The sequence below is a fragment of the Globicephala melas genome, chromosome 9, assembly GCF_963455315.2.
Source record: "Globicephala melas chromosome 9, mGloMel1.2, whole genome shotgun sequence".
In the NCBI taxonomy this organism is placed as follows: Eukaryota; Metazoa; Chordata; class Mammalia; order Artiodactyla; family Delphinidae; genus Globicephala; species Globicephala melas.
Window position 1 is genome coordinate 9,445,039 of NC_083322.1, and position 23,181 is coordinate 9,468,219.

The window sequence follows — 23,181 nt, forward strand, 5'->3', positions numbered from 1 at the left end:
TAACTGAAATCTTACCAAGATGAGAATATCTCTGAAGCATAGAGTACAGCAATGCCGAAGGTTGGTACTTTAAGAATATGATGCATATTACCATTAATCACATTAAAAATAACTACAGATATCCTGTAACTATTGAGTTAAAATACCAATATGACATGATTTTGTGAAAGTATGTTACAATTACATTCAATATTATATACTTCTTTAAAGTCTGCTATAAACAATACACTTTGAAATGTATGTTATTTAGGAAACTTCCTCTTATAAATGACTGCTATTTCAATAGCATATATATTATATGTGTTAAATGATCAAAGTTATTTCTCTCCTTAGCAAAATTCTCTAAGCTAAATACCATTGAATTATTAGAATGTTAGTACTGATGTTTCTAAATGAGTCTGGAATGATTGCTCATGTACACAATACTGTCCAGGAACAAAATAATATTTTTACGTAATGAAACAAGTGTTCCTTTTTGATATTAAAATTAGTTAGGCAACACATATTGACTACAGTGCAATTATAAAAATGGAGATAAATTTCTGAAAATCATATACATATGACTATATGTTAAAGCACTTAGTTTGCTTAACATTTCTACCACTTCCTCAACAGTTCAAAATTAGACTTTATTAAAAAATGTTTTGGATTTACTATTGTTCAGCTGTTCTTGATTTCTTTTGGATTTAAATGTGTTTTGTGTCAATGTATTAAACAATGAATTTAATTTTCAAAGAGAAAGCAGAATTTAACTTCTTTAAGCCTAATATCTCAGGGTTTGGTAAGAAAGAACAAGTCGTCTGATATAAAACAGTCATGAATATTTTCTCTTATTGCTAATTTTTATTATTTGAAGAGATGGGGACCAGTGATTTATCTCTCACTAGTGTAACCCAGTTTCCTTCGACCTCACCTTCTATCTTCCTGTTTGATGGGAACAGGCAGAAGAAGAAGAGGCACACAGATGATAAAAAACCATGAGAGGAACTCTGGACTTGTTTTAAATTTCCCATTGGTAAAAACAGAATGTTGAGCTTTTTCACTCTCTCCTTTGTCCTTTTTCTGTAAATGAAATTGGAAGTCCTCCTCCCTTTACTGAAAAAGAATATTCAAAATTTGAGGAGAGGAAGAAACAAATATTTTCCAAGTTGGTTGAAAAGATTATATCCGAAGTCCTTAAGTCTCTACAGCCAGGGATTTGGAAATTCCAAACTGTGAAAATAAATATCTAATACATATATTCTACCAATGTCAGACAGCAAGTGATGAATAAAGTCACCTGGACTGATTCAGGCTGGCCACAAGGCAGGGCCTGGACATGGCCCAAGGGCTCTCCTGAGCCCCAGGGAAAAGAATGACAAGAATTCACTAGGAACTATTGACAGGGCCTTAGAATATGTCTCAGAATATAATTTTCCAGTAGCCAACTTTCTCCGTCATTTTTATGATCCTATCATTTCCAATTCCTACCTTCACGTAGCAAAACATAAATGTTAATTTTGCCTGGGCCTTTGCAAGGCAAGTACATAGCTTTTTTTTTTTTTTAAATAAACAAATTTTGTTTTTTTTAAATACCTGAATTATTAGTTCCTCATAAGCTCACCAGCATGGGAAGGACTCTTCTAAACCCTTTCTGTGTTTGCAGACACATGGATGTACCCACAGACACAGACCATACGAGTTCCCATGTTTCTAAGCATAAAACATAGTATGCTGTACGTATAACTTCGTAAATAGTACTTTTCTCTTAATAATGACTTAACGAATGGATGTCACTCCGTACAGAGCAGCTCCAATCACCATCATGATATGTGCTTCTTTTTCTGCACATGCACATGTTTTCCTGGGAAAATGCTTTAGTATAAATAAAGTTGCTTTCTAAAAATGTTTACTTATAAGTGTTTTCTACCTTCAGAGAGATTATAAAACCCTTCAGGACAGAGCCCCTGTCTCCAAAGTCTTTACTCCAGGGCTTACCACAGTGATCTATTTTCAAAAGACCCTCAAATGTTTCCATTGACAATGAAAAAAAAATGTCTATAAACAATTTCAGCTGAACCTCCCAAAATCCTGAGCACTGATTTTCAGGGTCTTAAAATAATATCACTGTTTGATTTCCCAGCTTTCTAGCTATTTGGATAGTCACATTCAAAAATGAAAAAAAAAAACTGTCAAATTTCTTTTTATACTTTCCATCACATTTCAGAAAACAAGCTTTATACCATCTGCCCATATGGCTGACAAGTTACAGTAAAAATGTTTATGCTTTTGGATATGTTCCTCGTGCCCACAAGCTCTCTAATTTGCAAATGTTGTGGTTTTTCAGAAACATTTGTAAGGTAATTGAATACCTACTACATTGTAAAACAGGCTCTCCTAAATAGATTAATTATTTTACACTGCTTGAATAATTTCTCCCTTACTTTTTAACATGAGCATACTTTTAAAATAAATGACTCGCGTACTAACATCGCTGTGTGTAGAGTATAGCTGTACTTATGTTGTTATATAACAAATGATAAATCCAATTAATATAAATGATATATGCATTACTTCTTTCAATTAAGTCTTCCTTAATATATTTGAACCATATTGTTATCTCACTTTTTGACCATTTACATGTGGTATTATGTGAAAATTAAATAAGATACCTTTGCTAATTATTCCAAATGTGTCAGCTTCCCAAGTAAATTATGAAATAAATGTCTGAGGCAATTACACCTAATTTTGCAATATCTACATAGTCTAATCTAGTATTATAGAAGCTATATAATAAATATTGAATGCATTAAAAAATAACAAAATTACTAAGATGAATCTACCATCATGTGCCCGTCACTCTATATCCTGTATTTAATCCTTCTAGCAAGACTTTCATGAAGGTACTGCTATTTCATCATTTTAAATATTAGAAACCTGAGGCTCAAAAATTTAGATTTGTCCATGATTTAATTTGTCCAGGTGGTTCATGTGCCCACATGCAGCAATGAAGACCCAATGCAGCCAAAACTAAATAAATTTATTTTTTTAAAAAAAGAAATGGGAGTAACTTGTGTTATGAGTAGGCAGATTTAATTTGTCCATGGTCACTGAAGAACTAAGCCAACAACCAAACCCAGTCTTTCTGACATGAAAGTCTGTGCTAATAACCACTATAAGATATTTTCCAAAAGAATACGTAGATTCTTTTCAAGAAACATTCACACTTGTACCAAATCCATGCCAACACATTTCAGCAGGTATCCAGTAGAAAAATAATTTTCACAATGACTACGGAACATTTTATGACAGTGATCTTTATTTTAGGAGCTTCTAGGATGAAGATACCCTTTCCTAGTAAAGGACTATTTATTTCACATATTTAAGGAGATTAGCTTTGACAATAGAGACCTCTTACCATAGATAATAAACAGAGTCAGGAACCCTGCCATAGAGAAGACCCATAGTATCTGAAACTCATGGGCGGTGAAAACATACATAAATATATAAATAAATAAACACACACATACATACAACACCCGCATATAGTATTCTGATTTTTATTTGCTTCAGTGAAGCCTGCCTAGCCAAATCTGCCGTTTTACATTAAATCGAGGTAGATTCCAACTACTTCTAGTTCATATAATCAATTAACGACTTAGAAAAACAAAACAGCAAAACAGAAACAGATAAAATTTTCCATAATATTTGAAGACTGAATATACTTTAAAATGGCAATTAAGAAAAACCTTATCCCCACACACCCTACATCCAAATCTATGCTGAGCACTCTATGTGTAGTAATGTATATACTTTTTTTTTAACATCTTTATTGCTTTACAATGTTGTGTTAGTTTCTGCTTTATAACAAAGGGAACCAGCTATATGCACACGTATATCCCATATCTCCTCCCTCTTGCGTCTCCCTCCCTCCCATCCTCCCTATCCTACCCTCTAGGTGGACACAAAGCACCGAGCTGATCTCCCTGTGCTATGCAGCTGCTTCCCACTAGCTATCTATTTCACATTTGGTAGTGTATATATGTCCATGCCACTCTCTCACTTCGTCCCAGCTTACCCTTCCCCCTCTCCGTGTCCTCAAGTCCATTCTCTACGTCTGCGTCTTTATTCCTGCCCTGCCCCTAGCTTCTTCAGAACCTTTTTTTTTGGATTCCATATGTATGTGTTATTGGCAGATAGTGAAGTTCATTCCTAGAGTGTAAGATTTTCTTTTTTTAAAAAAAATTATATATAACTCACATATAACACCATATTAGTTTCCGGCATACAACATACTGATGAGATAGTTGTATACAGTATGAAACTCTCACCACACCAAATCTCGTTCACATCCATCACCGCACAGGTATAGAACTTGTTTTCTTGTGATGAGAACTTTTAAGAGCTACTCTCTTAGCAACTTTCAAATATCCGACACGGTGTTATTAACTAGGGTCACCACGCTGCGCATCACATCCCCAGGACTTATGTATTCTATAACTGGAAGTTTGTACCTTTTGACCCCCTTCACCCATTTTGCCTTTGTCCTCAACTCCCCACCTCTGGCCACCACCAGTCAATTCTCTGTAACCACGTGCTTGATTTATTAATATATTGTTTTTTAGGTTTCACATATAAGTGAGATTATGGTGTTTCTCTTCCTCTGACTTATCTCACTTAGCATTATGTCCTTTAGGTCCACCCATGTGTCATAAATGGCAAGATTTCAATCTTTTTATGGCTAAATAATATTCCAATATATTTTTGATATATATATCACATCTTCTTTATCCATTCACCATTCAATGGACACTTAAGTTGATTCCATAACTTGGCTATTGTAAATAATACTGCAGGGCATATATCTTTTCAAATTAGTCTTTTCGTTTTCTTCAGGTAAATACCCAGAAGTGGAATTACTAAATCATATGGTAATTCAATTTTTTTTTTTTTTTTTGCGGTACGCGGGCCTCTCACTGTTGTGGCCTCTCCCGTTGCGGAGCACAGGCTCTGGACGCACAGGCTCAGCGGCCATGGCTCACGGGCCCAGCCTCTCCACGGCATGTGGGATCTTCCCAGACCGGGGCACGAACCCGCGTCCCCTGCCTCGGCAGGCGGACGCTCAACCACTGCGCCACCAGGGAAGCCCTGGTAATTCAATTTTTAATTTTTTGAGGAACATCCATATGGGTTTCCATAGTAACTGCACAGATTTACATTCCTACCAACAGTGAACAAAAGTTCCCTTTTCTTCACACCCTCACCAACACTTGTTAGTTCTTGTCCTTTTGAGAATAGCCATCCTAACAGGTGTGAGGTGATGTCTCATTGCCCTTTCGATTTGCATTTCCCTGATGATTAGTGTTGTTGAGCATCTTTTCATGTACTTTTTGGCTGTGTGTCCTCTTCAGGAAAGTATTTATTCAGATCTTTTGCCCATTTTTAATCAGACGGTTTGGTTTTTTTGCTATTGAGTTGTATAAGTTCTTTATATATTTTGAATATTAACCCCTTACTGGATACAGTAGTCCCGCCCCTTAACCACAGGGTATACATTCTAAGACCCCCAGTGGATGCCTAAAACCATCAACAGTACCGAACCCTATATATACTATGTATTTTTCCTATATATACATATATACCTAAGGTTTAATTTATAAATCAGGCATAGTAAAAGATTAACAGTAACTAATAATAAAACAATTATAACAATATACTGTAATAAAGGGTCCATAACTTTTGCAATTTGAGGTGCAACATAAAAATCAGAATGAATTTCTTTTTCCTTCTTCACAATTTCACGGATAGAAGACTCATTATTACCGTAGGTTTTAGCAACCTCGGCGTATTTTCTTTCCTCAATAAGTTGAAAACGTTCACCTTTTGACTTAAAGGAGCACGTTACGGCTCATCTCTGGCATATCCGAACTACCAGCATTGCTACTGTTGCACTTTGGGGCCATTATTAAGTAAAATAAGGGCTACTTGAACGCAAGCACTGCCACAGTCAATACAGTGAACTGAAAACCGGGACAGTCAATCCGATAACCAGGTTGGCTACTAAGTGATTAAGGAGCAGGATATGCTGGACAAAGGGATGATTCATGGCCTGGGCAGGACAGAGCAGGATGGCACAAAATTTCATCAAGCTACTCAGAATGGTGCCCTATGTGAAAGTTACCAATTGCTTATTTGTGGAATTTTCCATTTAGTATTTTCAGACTGCAGTTGACCTTGGTTCACTGAAACCTTGGAAAGTGAAACCGTGGATAAGGAGGGACTACTGCATATGGTTTTCATATATCTTCTCCCGTTCTGTAGGTTGCCTTTTCACTTTGTTGACGGCTTTCTTTGTTGTGAGGAATCTTTTTTGTCGTCCCACGTACTTATTTTGCTTTTGTTACCTTTGCTTTTGGTGTCAGATCTAAAAAAGCATCACCAAGATCAACGTCAAGGAGCTTACTACCTATGTTTTCTTCTAGGAGTTTTATAGTTTCACGTTGCACATTCAACTCTTTAATCCATTTTGAGTTGATTTTGGCATATGGTATAAGACAGTGGTCCAGTTTCATCCTTTTGCATATGGCTGTGCAGTTTCCCAAACACTATTTATTGAAAAGACTGTACTTTCCCCATCATATGTTCTTGGCTTCTTTGTCATAAATGAACTGACTTGGCTGATAGTCAAGTTCATTCACAGAGGGTAAGGTTTTCTTAATGCTTTTTTTTTTTTTTTTTTTTTTTGCAGTACACGGGCCTCTCACTGTTGTGGCCTCTCCCGTTGCGGAGCACAGGCTCCGGACGCACAGGCTCAGCGGCCATGGCTCACGGGCCTTGCCGCTCCGTGGCACATGGGATCTTCCCAGACCGGGGCATGAACCCGTGTCCCCTCCATCGGCAGGCAGACTCTCAACCACTGCGCCACCAGGGAAGCCCCTTAATGCTTATGTTTAACAAAACTGGTAAAATATATATTATTCTCTTATTAAAGATAATAAATGCTTATTCTCTATATTTTGTCCAGCAAAGATTTATTTTCTCTTGCTGATAAACTATTAAACAGTGTCATTTACTCTTTCAAAGCTTTATTTTTGTCATATGTTTTACAAAAGACTTGTTCCAAAATCACTAGATACCTCCCCATCGGGGGGAGGTCCAAACTTGGCCAATGTGGGAATTGCATAGTTGTCCTCTTCTGCTTGGAACATTCTTCCTCTCTGCTTTTCTTGCATAGTTTCTTCCCATTCTTTAGGCTCCAATTAAAAGATGTTACAAAAATAATAAAATAAAATAAATAAAAATGTGCAGTTACAATACATTTTAAATTCCAAAACTTATGTTTTGGATGATGATATAATCTCTGTAAAACTGAAATACTTCAGATCATTGTATACAATAATTATATAACATTAAACCATGTTTCCATGATATGAAGACTACTCAAATTGCAGTAATATTTTCCTAATATACTTTGGGCAAAGAACAGATAATAAACTGAAATTCAAGACTATGTTGTCTTTCACTTTGAGCAAATAGATGTAAATTAGCCTTTAAAGTAATGTCAAAAGCCCTGTTACTTTTCAACGACACTCCTCTGAAATACTTATCTGTTTCTTTTTTTTTCTTTTTTTGATTCATACAGACTGGTCAGTTTCAAGGCAGTATTTTTATAATACGAGGATTACTCCTTACAGAGAACTTTATTGTAACGACTATTATGTTAAAATTATATTACTTCTGATTACAATGCTTTTAGCTATAAGAATACAACTAAGGAAAGAAATCCTTACTTGTTGCTACATCCTAGCTATTTGCACAATTTATACACAGAACTAACCCATCAATTCAATTCCATTATATTTAACAATGCTTATATACCTAGAAATGTTATAGGTAATCTGAGGGATATAAATAAATATATATCATAGTATTTTCTTTTAATTGATATATTAATTAGCTATCTACAAAAATAGTGACTATTAAAATTGTATTTAATCAGACTTTATGATATCTGTCTTCAAATACTTTATGGCAGTAGAATATGGGGTAGATATTAAGCTTTTATTACCTTAAAGCCCAGCTAGAACTAATGTCAGGAGTTTATGAAAATGTAGAATTTTGTGTTAGTATATGGGATAACTTGATAAAAGAACTGTATAAATGTGAAATCAGTAAGCTTTAAATTTTTTGAGCATCCTTCTGCTTTGAGTATTCTAAAAGGGAGGTAATGGACTAATTTTATATGATAATTCAACGCAACTAGTACACTACCTAATATAGTAAAAGATGCTTATTGAAATCTAGTTCTTTTGATACAACTACACCCTTAAATCTATTCATCTAAGAACAAAATGTAGGCTGTGTCTGTGCAAACTGTGGGCTAAGAGAAATGGGAGTAACCTAGACTTCCCTGGTGGCACAGTGGTTAAGAATCAGCCTGGGAATGCAGGGGACACGGGTTCAATCCCTGGTCCGGGAAGATCCCACATGCCGCAGAGCAACTAAGCCCGTGGGCCACAACTACTGAGCCTGCGCTCTAGAGCCCATGAGCCATAGTGCTTAGAGCCCATGAAGCCCCAGCGCCTACAGCCTGTGCTCCGCAACAAGAGAAGCCACCGCAATGAGAAGCCCGCGCACCGCTGCGAAGAGTAGTCCCCGCTCGCTGCAACTAGAGAAAGCCCACACGCAGCAATGAAGACCAATGCAGCCAAAACTAAATAAATTTATTTTTTTAAAAAAAGAAATGGGAGTAACTTGTGTTATGAGTAGGCAGTGCTAGGGTATCACTGTAAAGGATATAAATTTCGAAACAGATTTTGCTGGATGGTCAACTTTGCAAAGGCAAGGCTGGAGGATATTTTTAAGGATGTGGTGCATCATGTACAAAGTTTCAAATGTAGGGATGAAAAGAGTTAATTCAAAATATAAACACATGGAATATAAGCGCCTACTTTTTGTATTCATCAAAGGATATTTTTGGTATATTAAAAATCAAAATGAAATTCAGTGACATTCTATAGCAACTTTGACAATATCAACTAATATGCTGGATTAATACACACTAAATATATGTAATTATCGAGTTTCTCTGCAACTACCTCTATCATTTACAAGATTTTTTGACAATTTAAGCACTCTATTTAAAGTACCTGTTAGGCACAGTAATTATTTTGTTGACAACTGTCTTCAATTTGCATACAGATTACAGGTATTTCTTTGAAAAAACGTGTTTTGAAAAGGGCAGTCATGCTTGGCTTTTAACAAGTCTGATCAACCTTACGGCTTAAGAGAAGTACAGAAAATGCTACAAAATAGAGCCATGTAGGAAAAGGGTTGGAGAAGTTGTAGAGCTTTCACAGCATGGTTTCATTATTTCCCTTGAGATGGTAGATTAATATTCATCTATAAATAATGACAAACAAGTATCTGTGTTTTATCATTGAAAATAACTTTTCTTGCCTTCCTTTAGTGTCAGCAGTTTGGGTCATTTCTCACTCCAATATCAGATAACTGAAGGTAACTTGCATTATTTTTCATCACTCCAACCCTTTTAAGTTCAAATAGCAGAGAAACTGCTTATTACCAGCTTGATATCTTGCCTGCAATTAGACCAAATCACCACAGGGAGGTGATGGTACCTCTAATCTGCTCCAAAGTTCTGAGGTTTGGGCCATATATTAGATTTTTCTAAATCAGCATATATATAATAGGAAAAGGCATTTCGGGAGGGAACGGAATGTAAGAAGGCATAAGAGAAATGTGATTAGAAACAGCATGTTGTATTAGAGAAGTTGCAAGGATTTCAGTATGGCAAGGTTATGGGGTGCAAATGTTGGGTTAGGGGGAGATTATATTAAAGGGACAGACAAGAACCAGAGAAGTGGAGCACGGTGCCAAGATCTGTGATTTACAAAAGGATTTCTGGCATAGATATCCATGATAAACTAGAGGAGAAACATGAAGAGCAAGGAGGCATACTATGAGGCTACTAAATTAATGCCGGAGGGAAATGCTGAAAATCTTAACCACAGCTGTGGTGACGGGGATGGAGAGAAGGGAATAGATACTAGGGATATTTTAGCACTAGAACTGACAACTATTTTTGAGACAAATATTTTCCCACTGCCATTAAAGTAAAATAAGTTTTCCTCTTGACAAGACTCTCAAGAAAAGTTTTACGGTTTAGACATCACGTGAAATTGATACTCAAAACAATGGTTATAGATTACACAGGTATCATCTTTTAACCCTTAGTAATGGCAATAATATTTACAGTTCTGGATACAGACTGCAAAATTTCCTGAGAACCAGTTTAAAACAGCTTTTATTCCTATCTGACACAGCATTTTAACAAATATTTTCCATAGATTTAAGTAAATATTTTCACCACATGATTATTATAATTATGCTAATAGTACCCAAAAGATAGAACTGCATTGTAAAATCACTTTATTATGAAGAGGTAGAACATAAACAACATTGTCTGCATTATTATTTAATGTTATCGTTGAAATTTAAACATTATGATAACAGGTTTCTTTCCCCTATAACTCTACACAAGAAGGTAATTAACCCTTAAAATATTGCCTAGATGCAAGCTGAACGTCAGTATTAGAGAACTGGAAATCAATGACGTACTATTTCACTCATCCAGCAGCACTATGGTTAAGAGCACCGGCTGTAGGGATAGACCATATGGGTAGCCTGGGCAAGGTACTTCATTTTTTTGTCTGCCTCAGTTTTCTTACCTGCAGACTGAAGCACTGTTGTGAGGACTAAATGAGTGAATACATCTAAAGAGTAGTGCCTGACCTGAAGTCTGCAGTCCACAAATATGGATATTCATATCAACTGGCAACAATTTTAAAGCATAATAAAGTCTATTGATGCCTGAAGTTCTGGAAAAGGGCACTAACTGATTGGTGCTGAAAATGTAATGTTATTACAGATTTCTAGAACTCAATCAGGAAACATTTATTAAAGAAAAGATATATATTTTTAAATTTTTTTTTTTTTTTTTTTTTTTGCTGCATTGGGTCTTCGTTGCTGCGCACGGGCTTTCTCTAGTTGCAGCGAGCGGCGGCTACTCTTCATTGTGGTGCGCCGGCTTCTCATTGCGGTGGCTTCTCTTGTTGCCGAGCACGGGCTCTAGGCACACAGGCTTCAGTAGTTGTGGCACGCGGGCTCAGAAGCTGGGGCTCATGGGCTCTACAGTGAAGGCTCAGTAGTTGTGGCGCACAGGCTTAGTTGCTCTGCGGCATGTGGGATCTTCCCCAACCAGGGATAGAACCCACGTCCCCTGAGCTGGCCAGCGGATTCTTAACCACTGCACCACCAGGGAAGTCCAAGAAAAGATACGTACTTTTTGATCAAGCACCCCAGTCTCGGACGTCAATTCCACACAAATAAACCCATCAGTATGTAAATATCTGACAGAGGCTGCTTATTTTTGCATTCTTAATAGTAGAAGCAATGTAAATACCCAATTATGACACACTGATATCTTTGACACAGTATTATCTTCGTCAACTGACATAATAAAATGGTTATTCTTAATTCCATACTCCAGACAGCCAAAAAGCATAGCAAGCAATACTAGCATCTGCTTTAAACTAGCCGTGAGGAACTTACCTGCTACTGTCAAGATATCTGAGTAAACCTCACATATACTCCAGATGTGCATGAGGTAAGATGAAATTGTATGCTTGGAGATTTCATCACTACCAGTAAAAACCTCTTCTACTGTAAGGCAGACATAAATTCTTCTAAATATTCTTTTCACATGATAACATTTAATATTAATCATGTGATTTAACTAACAATGAGTGTATTTTCTCACTATCAAAAGTCAGCTGAAAAACCTCCGGTGATGATACCATACATGGCATAAGTAAAAAATAAAGTTTTACTTTATAGATCAAGTCTCATGAGATTATATGTGGTTGTCTGGTAGATTGTGTCCAGAAGGATTTGATTCTGTGGCCATATTTAGACTCACTGAGAAAAAAATGATAGATTAGCAACATGTGCCTTGATGGTGGCATCAAACTCATGTGTTATTGTGACTACAGGCATGTAGGGAGAAACAAAAAGTCTGGATCACGTTTTCTTAGATCAGTTGACATTAAAAACATTAAACTAATAGCATATTCATTTAATCACCTGAAAAAACTGATATTCATATATGATTTTCCAGACATTATTTTTGTTTGAATCAAAAATTTTTCAAATAACTACATACATTCTATAAATTTCAAGCTTAAATTTATTAACAAGTAAGTAATTTAATGAAGAACAGGTCATTGTTCATGTGTAATTAACAAATTTTAAACAAGTGATACCCCTAAAATATGTTAAAATGTGGCCACATTACATAATTAGGCTGATTTTTTTTCATGTAGTTCTTCCGTTCATATATTTTGTCCAATATCCGAAAAGTATCTATAGAGTGTATGAAGGTAAATATTTACTTATAAGGTTGTTTAATAACGTGGTTCCCATTAAGTAAGAGATGAATGCCTAGAAAAATGAGTTGAGTGATGTATTTTAATCAATATACAATTTATGTTGGTTCACAATAAGCATTTGAGTCTGTATGATTTACAAGTAATAATAAGCACCTTCCATTTTAAGAGAATATTCTTACAGATAATTGTATTCTTTGGCAAAGCATGGTATTTCACCACATAATAAACTGTTTTGTTAATTCAGAGTATAGGTATTTACTTTGCCCATGTATTCCTTTTAAGCAATACCATAGCTTACAGAAAAACCCGAACGAACTTTTTGGCCAATCCCATATCATTGAATGACTTAGCTGACACTGTTACAGTGGCTGGTAGAAAATTAGGGGTCAAGGCAAAATGTGTCTTTTTATGTCCTTTTTCAACATGACTCTAACTGCATAGAAGTGAGCAAATCCTTGTTGAATTTCATTAAGCTTTATGTAACTTGATTCCAATGTAGATGCACCACACAAGACAGCAGCAGGGAGCCCGACTTTGAAGGTTAACCTTTATCGCCATTTTCTACGATATGCATTGATCACTAAGACCACCAACCCACGGCAACAAAGCCGGGGTGAAAGTACTGGAAAAGGGAAGAAGAACCTTACATATCTTTGGGGATCATTTTTCCTGGTAAAAAATATTCTCTGGAACTAATTTTACCTCTTTCCTAAATATGAAAACATTAAAGAATATATCACTGTGTATGTGTATGAAAGCATTTCAAACACATGTAAATCATAAGGATAACTTAGACTATGGCCGTCGGGAGCTTGCCGGTACTTTTCAGCACTTTTACAGTATACCACAAATGGGATCTCTTCAGCAAGCAAGCTCAGAGCCAACGAGTACATCTTTATTTCCCGATTTCCTACTAGCAGGGGAGGTTTTAAAATCTGGATGCTATTAAAAAAAAATAATCAGTTACTTCAAGCTATTATTATGAATAGTCTACCCCAAAAATGAACTAAGTAAGAGTTTAACAAGCTCGTTTTCAAAATTTACAATTAAGAAAATTATCAACTTGGTCTTCAAAATGCAAACGCCTCCTTTTTTTTTTTTTTTGAATAATTGACCCAACCCTTCATAATTGTGCAGTAGGAACACGAACAGCAAGTAACTACCAACTCAAAGCATGTCAAATTCACCTGATACTTAAATGGACAACATGGAATTGAATGTGTAGCCACTAACATCCATAACCAAGATGTGTTTATAATGGTCATGTTATTAACCATAGATAAAGAAATGCTTTTTTAAATGTCTCTCTAAAATAAATATCACTAATAGGACCATGCAGATATGAATAACGAATGAATGAAGAGAAGGGCTTGATGGTCATAGTTTAAGTAAATTCTCCAACTCAACCTCAAAGGGGAAAAAACAAGTCTTATTTCACTGCCGGTTTTTAACCACATTCATCTAGTTCAATACTAAATAAGCTTATTACTGGCAATTTTAATATTTGGGGGTTTGATAGGGGAAAATAAACAGCCCTCTTTTCTCTCCCTGAGTTCTCAATTAGAAAAGAAGCCACAGATGGAGAGCAAATATCACCCTTTACATAGTAATTGCTAATACGGAGGAAAAGTACTTCAATGCGTGGCAACCATGGGATGCATCAACCTTAATTCTGAAATTAAACAGACCTTCTAGCCATAGGAAGAGTTGAACATCGTAAGGCTCCTCATATTATCACGGAAGTTATTGCAGAAGCATAGCCTACTCTTGTATGTCTTTTAGTAGAATCTATACCTTCTGCAGGCAGCCTGGAGGGAAGAAGGAGGAAGGGCTCAGCTCAACTAGGTCCTTCTCCCAAAGTCACCTAACAGGTAAATCACTCTACCTAACCTGGGGTGGAATTCGAACGGATTACCATTCACTGGAACAGTAGAGATAGAAGCTAAGAATGTTACAAGTGCAGTTTTCTCCACATAACAGAAAACAGTAAGACGGAGAAGGAGGTTGCGCCTCAAAATCCCAACATCTTTAGTTGGTCAGAACTACAACAGACAGGTTCTCTAGATCCCAGGAGATGGGAAGATGCAATGTTTTAACTGAGCACCCTGTTAAGAAGTAGTCTCTTTTAAGTTTCTCATTTGAAAAGTTAAAGCCTACCTAAGATCATTTCGTCATTATTCTTACATAGTAAAATGGCAAAAATAAACACATAATTTCTTCCAGCAGCCAAATATGGGATGAATATAGAAATATAATTTATTTTTCTACAAGCTACTTATCTTAAAATATGTATTTCTCTAGAAAACTGAGAACATTCAATTTCAGATATAGATATATATATAGCACTCACTTTATTTCCATAACACTGTATTTGTGAGGCTTAAATTATTATGTGCTCTGTTGTTTAACTTAGTACACAGTGATGAATGATAAAATAAAGCACTTCTCAAATCCATTAGATATGGGAAAACTTTGAAATTACACATTTATTTCTTTATCCCATCAATATCAATCACTACAGAGAGACAACATGCAGAAGTTGGTTCTCTACATGTTTAATATATTTAAGGAAATCACCCATTGGATATGAAGTAAGAATCTCTCCCTATTCTGTACAACATTTACAAGAAATAAAATCTACTTTAAAAAAGAGAAGCAAGCCAAGGGGAGGTACATCAAATTCTTTTTATGTTTCAATCATGAAAAGGATACATCAAACAAGAAGACTTACTAGTTCACTTTTAAATACTTATTAAGATTTTCTCTGGAAGAATTTATAATTAAGGGAAGTGATTTAAAATCTCAAAGAAGTTACAGACCTTGAAATGTCCTGCCAATTAGAATAGAAAAAAATATCAGAAGTGTGATTTTTAAATATATATGATGCACATCAAATAACTTTGATGTTATTTATCTAAAGATGATACGCTATATGTTTATACCTGTATAAAAGTTAATAAAAACTATTTTGAACTTGTGGATTCATTTTTTTACCTACTTTTTCCATGTATTGATGTTACAGGAGAAAACTTAGACAAAGATCCCTGTTTCCTGAATATCAGTGCCTACAATGAAATCAGGATTATATATTTCTCTCTAGTGAGTAAATAATACTTTTCATTAGTTTGCATTAGGTAAATAATGTGCCTCTTATCAATCAATAAATGTTGCTAGCCTAAAGCACTTTTTAAGTTAAATTCATTTTATTAAAACAAACTCATTACTATGTACAAGCTCAGTATAAACTAACAGTATTTGCTTTTATATTTACTTATATATTTTATATTTAATTCAACTATTTGAAAGATACCATTTTAAGGGTGGTATATGAATAAAAGAGAAAATAGAAAAATATACTATTGTTTTGATATTGTTGGTTTATTTACTTGAAATACTTGCACAAAAAGACCTATCTATAAACTTGTAAGCAACTTAAACCCCTTGAAAGACTTGTTAGCAAATATATAAATATACACATATTTTACATATAATAAATATATATCTATATTAAATAATATTATCTCTATATATTACATAATATATATTTAAAGGATTTTACCATATGTATGTATATGTATATATTTATACACATTTGTACTCATATATGTAAAAACATATTTGTCACAAAGTATTGGAGCACACTTCTCAAATGTGACAGTCAGTGAAATTATAGTTTAATGGCTATATAAAATAATGTAAAGTGACTTTTATCAGAAAGCACTGTTTAAGCCAAAATTTAGTAAACTTTTGAGAACAAATTAAATTCACTAAATGTTAGCCCAAGCTTATCATTTAGAACTGTACTGTCAGGGTCTTTCAAATATGTTCAAATAAATGCAACTCCCTAAGAGTAAAATATTCCACTTAAACTTTACATATGTGCCCTGTACATATACATTTACAAGAAGGGAAGCTCTACGATTCCATGGGCTCAGCAGCAGCTCATTTCCACTATCTGGCAAGAAATTAAATTCCACTTCTACTTCATCCTAGAGATAAGCTTCTTTAAAGTTTATTTTAGTTTAGTTACAAAATAGATAGTATTAACAGGAACAGCATATGCATATATAGTTCAATAACAGAGAAGAAGAAATAAGCCAGAAACGAATGTGTATCTGAAATGGTATTGTTATCAAATTTAAAAATATTACCTGCCTCTTCAAAAAATGCCCATCATATTAAAAAGTTATTTAGGGACTGAAAGTCTTAGCATAGTCATCATATTTTAAAAATGGGTACCAAATAAAAACATTACTTTTAGACTTTTAAGCTACTTTTTATCTTGTGATGACCTCTCCTGGTTGAGTTGTTCATTATCTTACTTTCGTGTAGTTACCATTTTTTCTCTCCTTTGGATGCTTTTAATATTAAGAATTTAGCTATCAAACTTCTTCAGAGCTGCATATACTATAAATTCAATTTTTCATTAAGGGTAGAAGTACAAATTTAAAGTACTGAGTACGTGAAGCTCATTCTAATCAGTAAAATCAATATCATTCTTATTTATTTAATTCATCTCTAGGATGGGGGCAACTTTGAGTTTTGGTCACAATTTAGATTCAAATGAAACAAAAAGTCATATTAATTAAGCCATTACACGTCTTCAACAATGAGGAATAGGAGCTAAATAAATAATCTGAATAATTGAACATAACCATTAACTATCTTAAAAGTAATGGTCTCTGCTCTTCCCTCTTCCCCTGTGGCCAAATTCTAAGTTGTAAGAACTAAGAATATATTTCAGAGATAACAACCTTTCCATTCTTAAAATATACTAACCCAATGACTGAAGGTAAGCCATTCTTGACACACGGTGAATTTTTCAGATTGATTCATTATAATTAAAGTCTACAGAAAGATCAGGAAAAACTCTGGCTGTGAGGGCCTTCAATCCGTGAACACAGTAAATTGAATGTATAATGAGCTTATTTTCTGAGAAAAGTGTCAATTAGTTCTATATAACCAGACCTTGACATGGAAACTGAAATTTCATCAGAATAGTTTTCTCAGAATCTAGTAACATGTTTATGTAAATATGAATACCGAGCATTAATAGCTGCACAATTTATATTTAAATCTATAAAACTGACATTAAATATTAATAACACATCATGTTTTTGAGGTTTAATCTACTTCGGAAAAAACTATAAAAGTTCGTTTCAAGTTCATTACAAACTCAGATTACCAGTTAGTGGCTTCTCTATCTTTAAATGCAAGGAAAGAGAACCAAGTACTCTACTTCAGAGAATACGTCAAACAGTAATACTGGTTCATCATATGATAATATTATTTAGTAGATCCTTTAGCACAACTTATGAAGTCCTTTTGCAACGTTTATTCTTATCAATATTTACACACTAGGATAAGAGCATTCATATTAACATATGGACAAAGATGCATTAATGAATCCCAGGATATGACAGAAATAGTACTACCTCATATATGAATACTGGAAAACACGAAACTTTTTTTCCTGCATGGAAAACGCTTATTTTGAAACTCTAAAATCTCCATGATGATTCTTTAACAAGTCGTCCATTCTCAGAAACAAGTATGTCTTATGAATATTACCCTAAGATTCCTACAGGCTATCTTTCTAGTATTTAACTCTTTCTGAACCAAAGGAGCGCTCATGCATTTCCTCTCTAGATGCACAATACGCACTTCTAAAGCAATGCAGACGACGGGCTGGAATCTTCCATTTCTTTCTACTCTTTCTAACCTTGTGAACAAATGAACAATCTTTTCTAGAAAAACTAGCCAAAACACACAGAGATAAACATATTTCACAGCATCATTTTTTTCTGAGAACTCTTTTAAGAAATCTGTTCATTACTGCATTAATGCTATTTTGCACCGACTGCCCCAAGTCCTAGACTGCATTGCACTTAGCTGCCAGAGAATTAAAGCAATTTCAGCTACAATATTGGATTCACTGTCTTCCATTTTAATAAGCAAATACTAAACGGTCATTAACTTGGGGCTGCGGTGAGGGGGGGCGAATAGAAGTCCATAGGAGCCCAAAAGACGCTCCTTTTTCACTCCCATAGCCATGCTTATTTAAGTTAAAACCATAAATAAAACTAAGAAACTTATTTTTGCCATGTTTTCACTTTTCATTCACTGACCTACCTAAGCAAAAGGCAATGAACTTCCTCTACACAAACACACCGAAGTGGAAGAATAAGTCCTAAGACGCTGTCCCCGACACTAATGACTCTAACCAAGCAGTTGCCAACCAATCTCCACGACCAGAAACAACTTTCTAGAAACATCACCAGCTTCAAAAACCCTCTCCCCGCAACCCGGAGCGCGGGGTTTGGAGTGTCCCCTGCTGCAGTGGCCGCAAGTGCGTGACAGAGAAGCCACACACACACATCAGGCTGCGACACCTCAGAAGGCACCTCCGAGTTGGTACCCTGGGGTGGAACATCAATGCGGCACTGAAACTGCTCCAGCGCAGAGCGAGCTCGCGGGAGGGCTACTTACGGGACGTGGCGGGAGCCGTCCAGGCTCTGCAGAGGATGCTGCCGACCAGCCAGAAGGAAAGCGCTGCCCCGCAGCCGGCTCCCCGAGCCACCGGCATCCTTCGCCTCCTGGCTCGCGGTACTCCAAAGGCTCGCTGCAGAGAGATGCCGTCAGTCTCTCCGAGGGGTTCTCGAAGGGAGATGGGCCGTCCTCAGGCACGACCGAAAGCCAAGCCCCTCCTACTTCCTCTTTTCTCCCCTCACCCGCTCCGGGCTCCAGTCCGGCGGGGCTGGGAGCTGCAGGGCGGTCGCAGCCTTCGTCTTCCCTCCGCGCGGGTCTTGCCTCTTGCTCCTGCGAACCAACGCCAGGGGGAAGAATTCAAACCGAGAAGGAAAGGGAGGGGGGAGCAGAGGAGGGGACACCTACCCCGCCCTCTCCCTCTCGGGGAAAAAAAAAAGAAAAAAAATCACCAGGGGACGAGGCGGAAAACCAGAAGAGCGGAGGACGCAGAAGGAGCAGGAAGCACGCCGGAGACGGCGGTGCTGAGGTCGCCACTGCGGGCGAGCGCTCCCCCGGCCGCTGGGCAGCGTGACTCGGAGGGGTTTCCAGTCGCCCACCAGCTCACATGGAGCGACTGTGTTTGCGCGGAGCGGAGCACGCAGCCGGGCCGGCGGAGGGGCGGGCGCACGCACGGCCTCAGCGCGGCGCGGCGCGGGGCAGCATCTCCCAGGCGGTGCAGCGCGAGCAGCGGCGGCTGCGGCCGGAGGGCTGGAAACGCCGCCGCCAGCAGCGCCTGCGAAGCCGGGCGGCGGACGAGGCGGAGGAAAACCCTCCCTCCTCTCCCCCCTCTCCAGGCCCCTCCCTGGCTCCTCCTTCGCCGCCGCCTGCTTCTCCTTACCTTACCCCCCTGGCTGTCACAAACCTTCCGCCCTGCCCTCGCCTCGCTGGGAAACAGGAGAGAGGAGGAACCCAGGGGCCCGGGTCCCTCAGCTGGGGCGCGGGCCGAGGAGGGAGGCGCGCGCCTCTCCCCGGGCGGGAGGCGGTGCTGAAGTTGGGAATTCGCAGTGTGATCTTGGAACCCGGCTCCAACCCTGACTGCCCCCCACCCAGCTGCAGGAAACAGAACCCCTTCGCTCGGATGCCTTCTTCTCCTGTCTCTCCTCCCCTTCAGATAGAGATGGTACAGGCCCCGGGAGCTCCGGCCCCCTGGGAACTAGAATCAGGCGTCCGACTGGCAGGTCTTCCGAGTGGTCCTAACACCAAGTGACGGAGCTGAACATCCCGACTGGAGCGGCAAGGACTGCAGACGCCGCTAATGCAGATGTTTTCAATATGTAATTAATTCATACTCAGTGCACACGTACACCCAGCACTCGCTGCTGCCGGGAAAACTCCATTCAGGCAAACGCGCACACAAACAGATACACAAAACTGAAATCAGCAGGCATACAGGTAACTACTTCAAGGTATCGGATGCGTTGCAAGTACGAAGAATTACGAATATCTAGGGAGACCCAGATTTTCTTTTCTCATTCAGATCATTTCAATAATAAATCTCAGGCTCTTCTCCCCAGCTCACACCTCTCCGGACACCATCCTCCATATAGTTTCCTTCCAGCCAGTCTACATATAGTACTGGGGATTCTTATATCTCTGCAGAACCAATCCTTTTACTGACTCTACTGACACAGTTAAGAATTATTGGTCATCTAACTATCTAGCGATGTTTAGGGAGGGCTAAGGAGGAGGAACCATGTCTTTCAATGTTATGCCATGAATAAGCATTCGCCTTTCAAGATAAATAAAATTTTTATGGAGACTTGCCTACTCCTGGAATATACTCTGAGTTTAATATTATGGTTATTTCTCAGAAAGGTCCACTGTAAACAGTGCTGTGTGTTCACTGCATAATTTGTATGGTGGTAATGGGCCTGATCCAGCATTCTTTATTAGAGCTTTGTTTCCTATTAATTTAAAGGGATGTTTTGTCCTAGTAAGAACTACAGATTGGGTACAATCTGGAAAATGAAGACACACAGAGATGACTAACGGGGGAAACTGCATCCTTGTGCTGTAAAACTCGCCTCCTATAAAATGATACAGTAGATGCATTCTTATGGAATATAAAATGCCCTTTTTCTATTTTAATTCCCACAGACTGTCAGAAGTCAATGAGCGCTTGCGAAAACACTGTGGTAGAGAACTGTCCTCAAGACAGTTTGTAAGATCTGTAAGAACTCAAAGAAACCAGTCATAGGAAAAAAATACTGTGCAGGAGCACAACTTTTCAGAAGTCGGTTTTTAAACTATGTCTGTCTATTTTAACCATTGCAGTAAATGCCACTAAAGTAGGGCTCAAGTTGTTTAATAGAAGAATAAAAGTGGGAGCAATTGAAAGTATTACCATTTCAGTATCTCAGTGGATGCTATTCGGTGGCTATCTACTTCAGGCAGGTTTGAACTGAATCCATCTATTAGGGTACTGAGTTTAAAAAGCTGGCAGAAGATTTCTATTTAATTGTTTTGTAACAGAAAATGACATACCTGAGGGTGTTGCTTTCCTACAAAAACATTCTGACCAGTTTGTAATCATTTCTCTTAAGGAGTAAAAACAAACAAAACAAAACTTTGTTTTAATGACATGTGTAACCACCCTGCGTCACCACTGTGCTATATAGTATGGTCTTACTTCATGCCAGTGTGAGCTAAGACCCTGCCTTTATCAATTTTCAATGTACTTTGCCATGTTTGAAAGTTAACAATGTCACATTCTTTGTAGTGCAACTACCTTTGCTTGAAATTTGTGTTAACTAGATACGGACATTGGAATTTACAATTATACTTAAAGAAATAAGACTTCAGTAGTTTCAGGATCAGACATTCCTTAGATTCTAATGCTACATTCTCCATATCCAGTTCACCCTTTTCATCATTAGATATTAAGAAGATTCTTTTTGACTTGAATTATAACTCTTAATGAGAAGGTAGGAAGTACCAAGCCCATTTGGCCTAGTCAACCTTTAAGAACCTGTAAAAGTGAGAAGCCAAACAATAGATTCAGGATACTTCTATCAGAAGCCTATTAGATACAGTAAACATGGACTGTCTTATTCCAGAGAGTGAATTCATCATGGATATGTGCATTACACTGTATTTGAAAAGAATCGAAGACAGCATATGATGAAGTGAAATGTTTCTTTAGTTCAATATAAGAATATAAGGTCAATCAAAGTTTGAGAACAGTAAAACTAAGTGGACCAAAGGCACACAAAGAGAAAACAAAAACATGATGAGGAAAGAAGACGGGCAAGTGGTATTATTTTCGAAGTGAAGTAATATAAAATAAGAAAGGATAGACAATTCCTGTTTCCCACCACTCATGTCCTCTTTTCTTCTTCTACAGAAATTATTGGGCTTATTTTTTTATATTAACATGACCCCATAATTGGAACAAGTTATTGCTTCACAAACAACATATTCATCATTCATTTATATCTCCAATATTTGTTGAGTTTCTACTATTATTGAGCTGGACGTTGTGCTAGATACTGGGATTATACCTCTGAGTAATCAATAACCCTTTTGACCTCAGAGTTGGTGGCTAATGATTGAATAAAGAGATCAAGGTAAATATGCATAACGTTTATACTGACATCTATTCAGGTAAATATTGACTGGGTAATCTAGTATCTTCATATTTTCTTTAAAAAATGAAGATCATCAAAAAACATTCTTATCACAATCATCATCATAATCATTCCAGAGACCTGTAAGTATTCTGCCACCTGGTAAATTATCTCAAAAGTCGTCCCCAAATTCTGGAACTTCACTGATGAAAAGAATCACAATATTTTGGTTTTAATAACACTTTGAAGTGACTAACTCTATTAATGAAGCACTGAAAAAATTCAGGACTTTCCAATAAGTAAAGAAACAATTAGTATATCTCCAGGTGTGGTCCTTAGAGTGGAATTTGCTTCTGGAAATCAAGATGTTCAGCTATGCCCAGAAATCAGTGAATTCCCCCAGAAAAATGAGTCTAATGAGGATAGAAACTCTTGCCACTCTGATTGTATACTCCAAGAAGAATTGAGTAGCTGGATGTACACGATCTGTCTGGGATGCATTCTCTAGTAAAGATGAACATAATGAGATCAAGTCTTACAGGAAAGCTCCTGGTATACAGAAAGTCACCTGCAGTCTGGGCCTTTGGCAATGCTAATTGGCCCTGGGCACAGTGAGATACTTCCCATTATAATCAAATATT

General features: G+C 37.2%; 1 protein-coding gene across 3 annotated transcripts in view; it reads right to left on the minus strand.

Moving 5' to 3' along the window:
* Positions 1–20,379, minus strand: part of CNTNAP2 (contactin associated protein 2) — a 2,034,513-nt gene extending 2,014,134 nt beyond the window's left edge. Inside the window, exons 1-2 of one of the 3 annotated variants that reach the window (XM_060305187.1) lie at positions 20,365–20,379; positions 18,936–19,265 (exon numbers count right to left, since the gene is read on the minus strand). In XM_060305187.1, coding sequence (XP_060161170.1) covers positions 18,936–19,032 — 97 coding nt within the window. In that variant the 5' untranslated portion in view covers positions 19,033–19,265; positions 20,365–20,379. Of the gene's footprint in view, positions 1–18,935; positions 19,266–19,384; positions 19,572–19,812; positions 20,087–20,364 lie in introns of those variants that run through there. The other 2 variants (XM_060305186.1, XM_060305185.1) reach the window with 2 other exon arrangements.
* Positions 20,380–23,181: the final 2,802 nt, after the last annotated feature.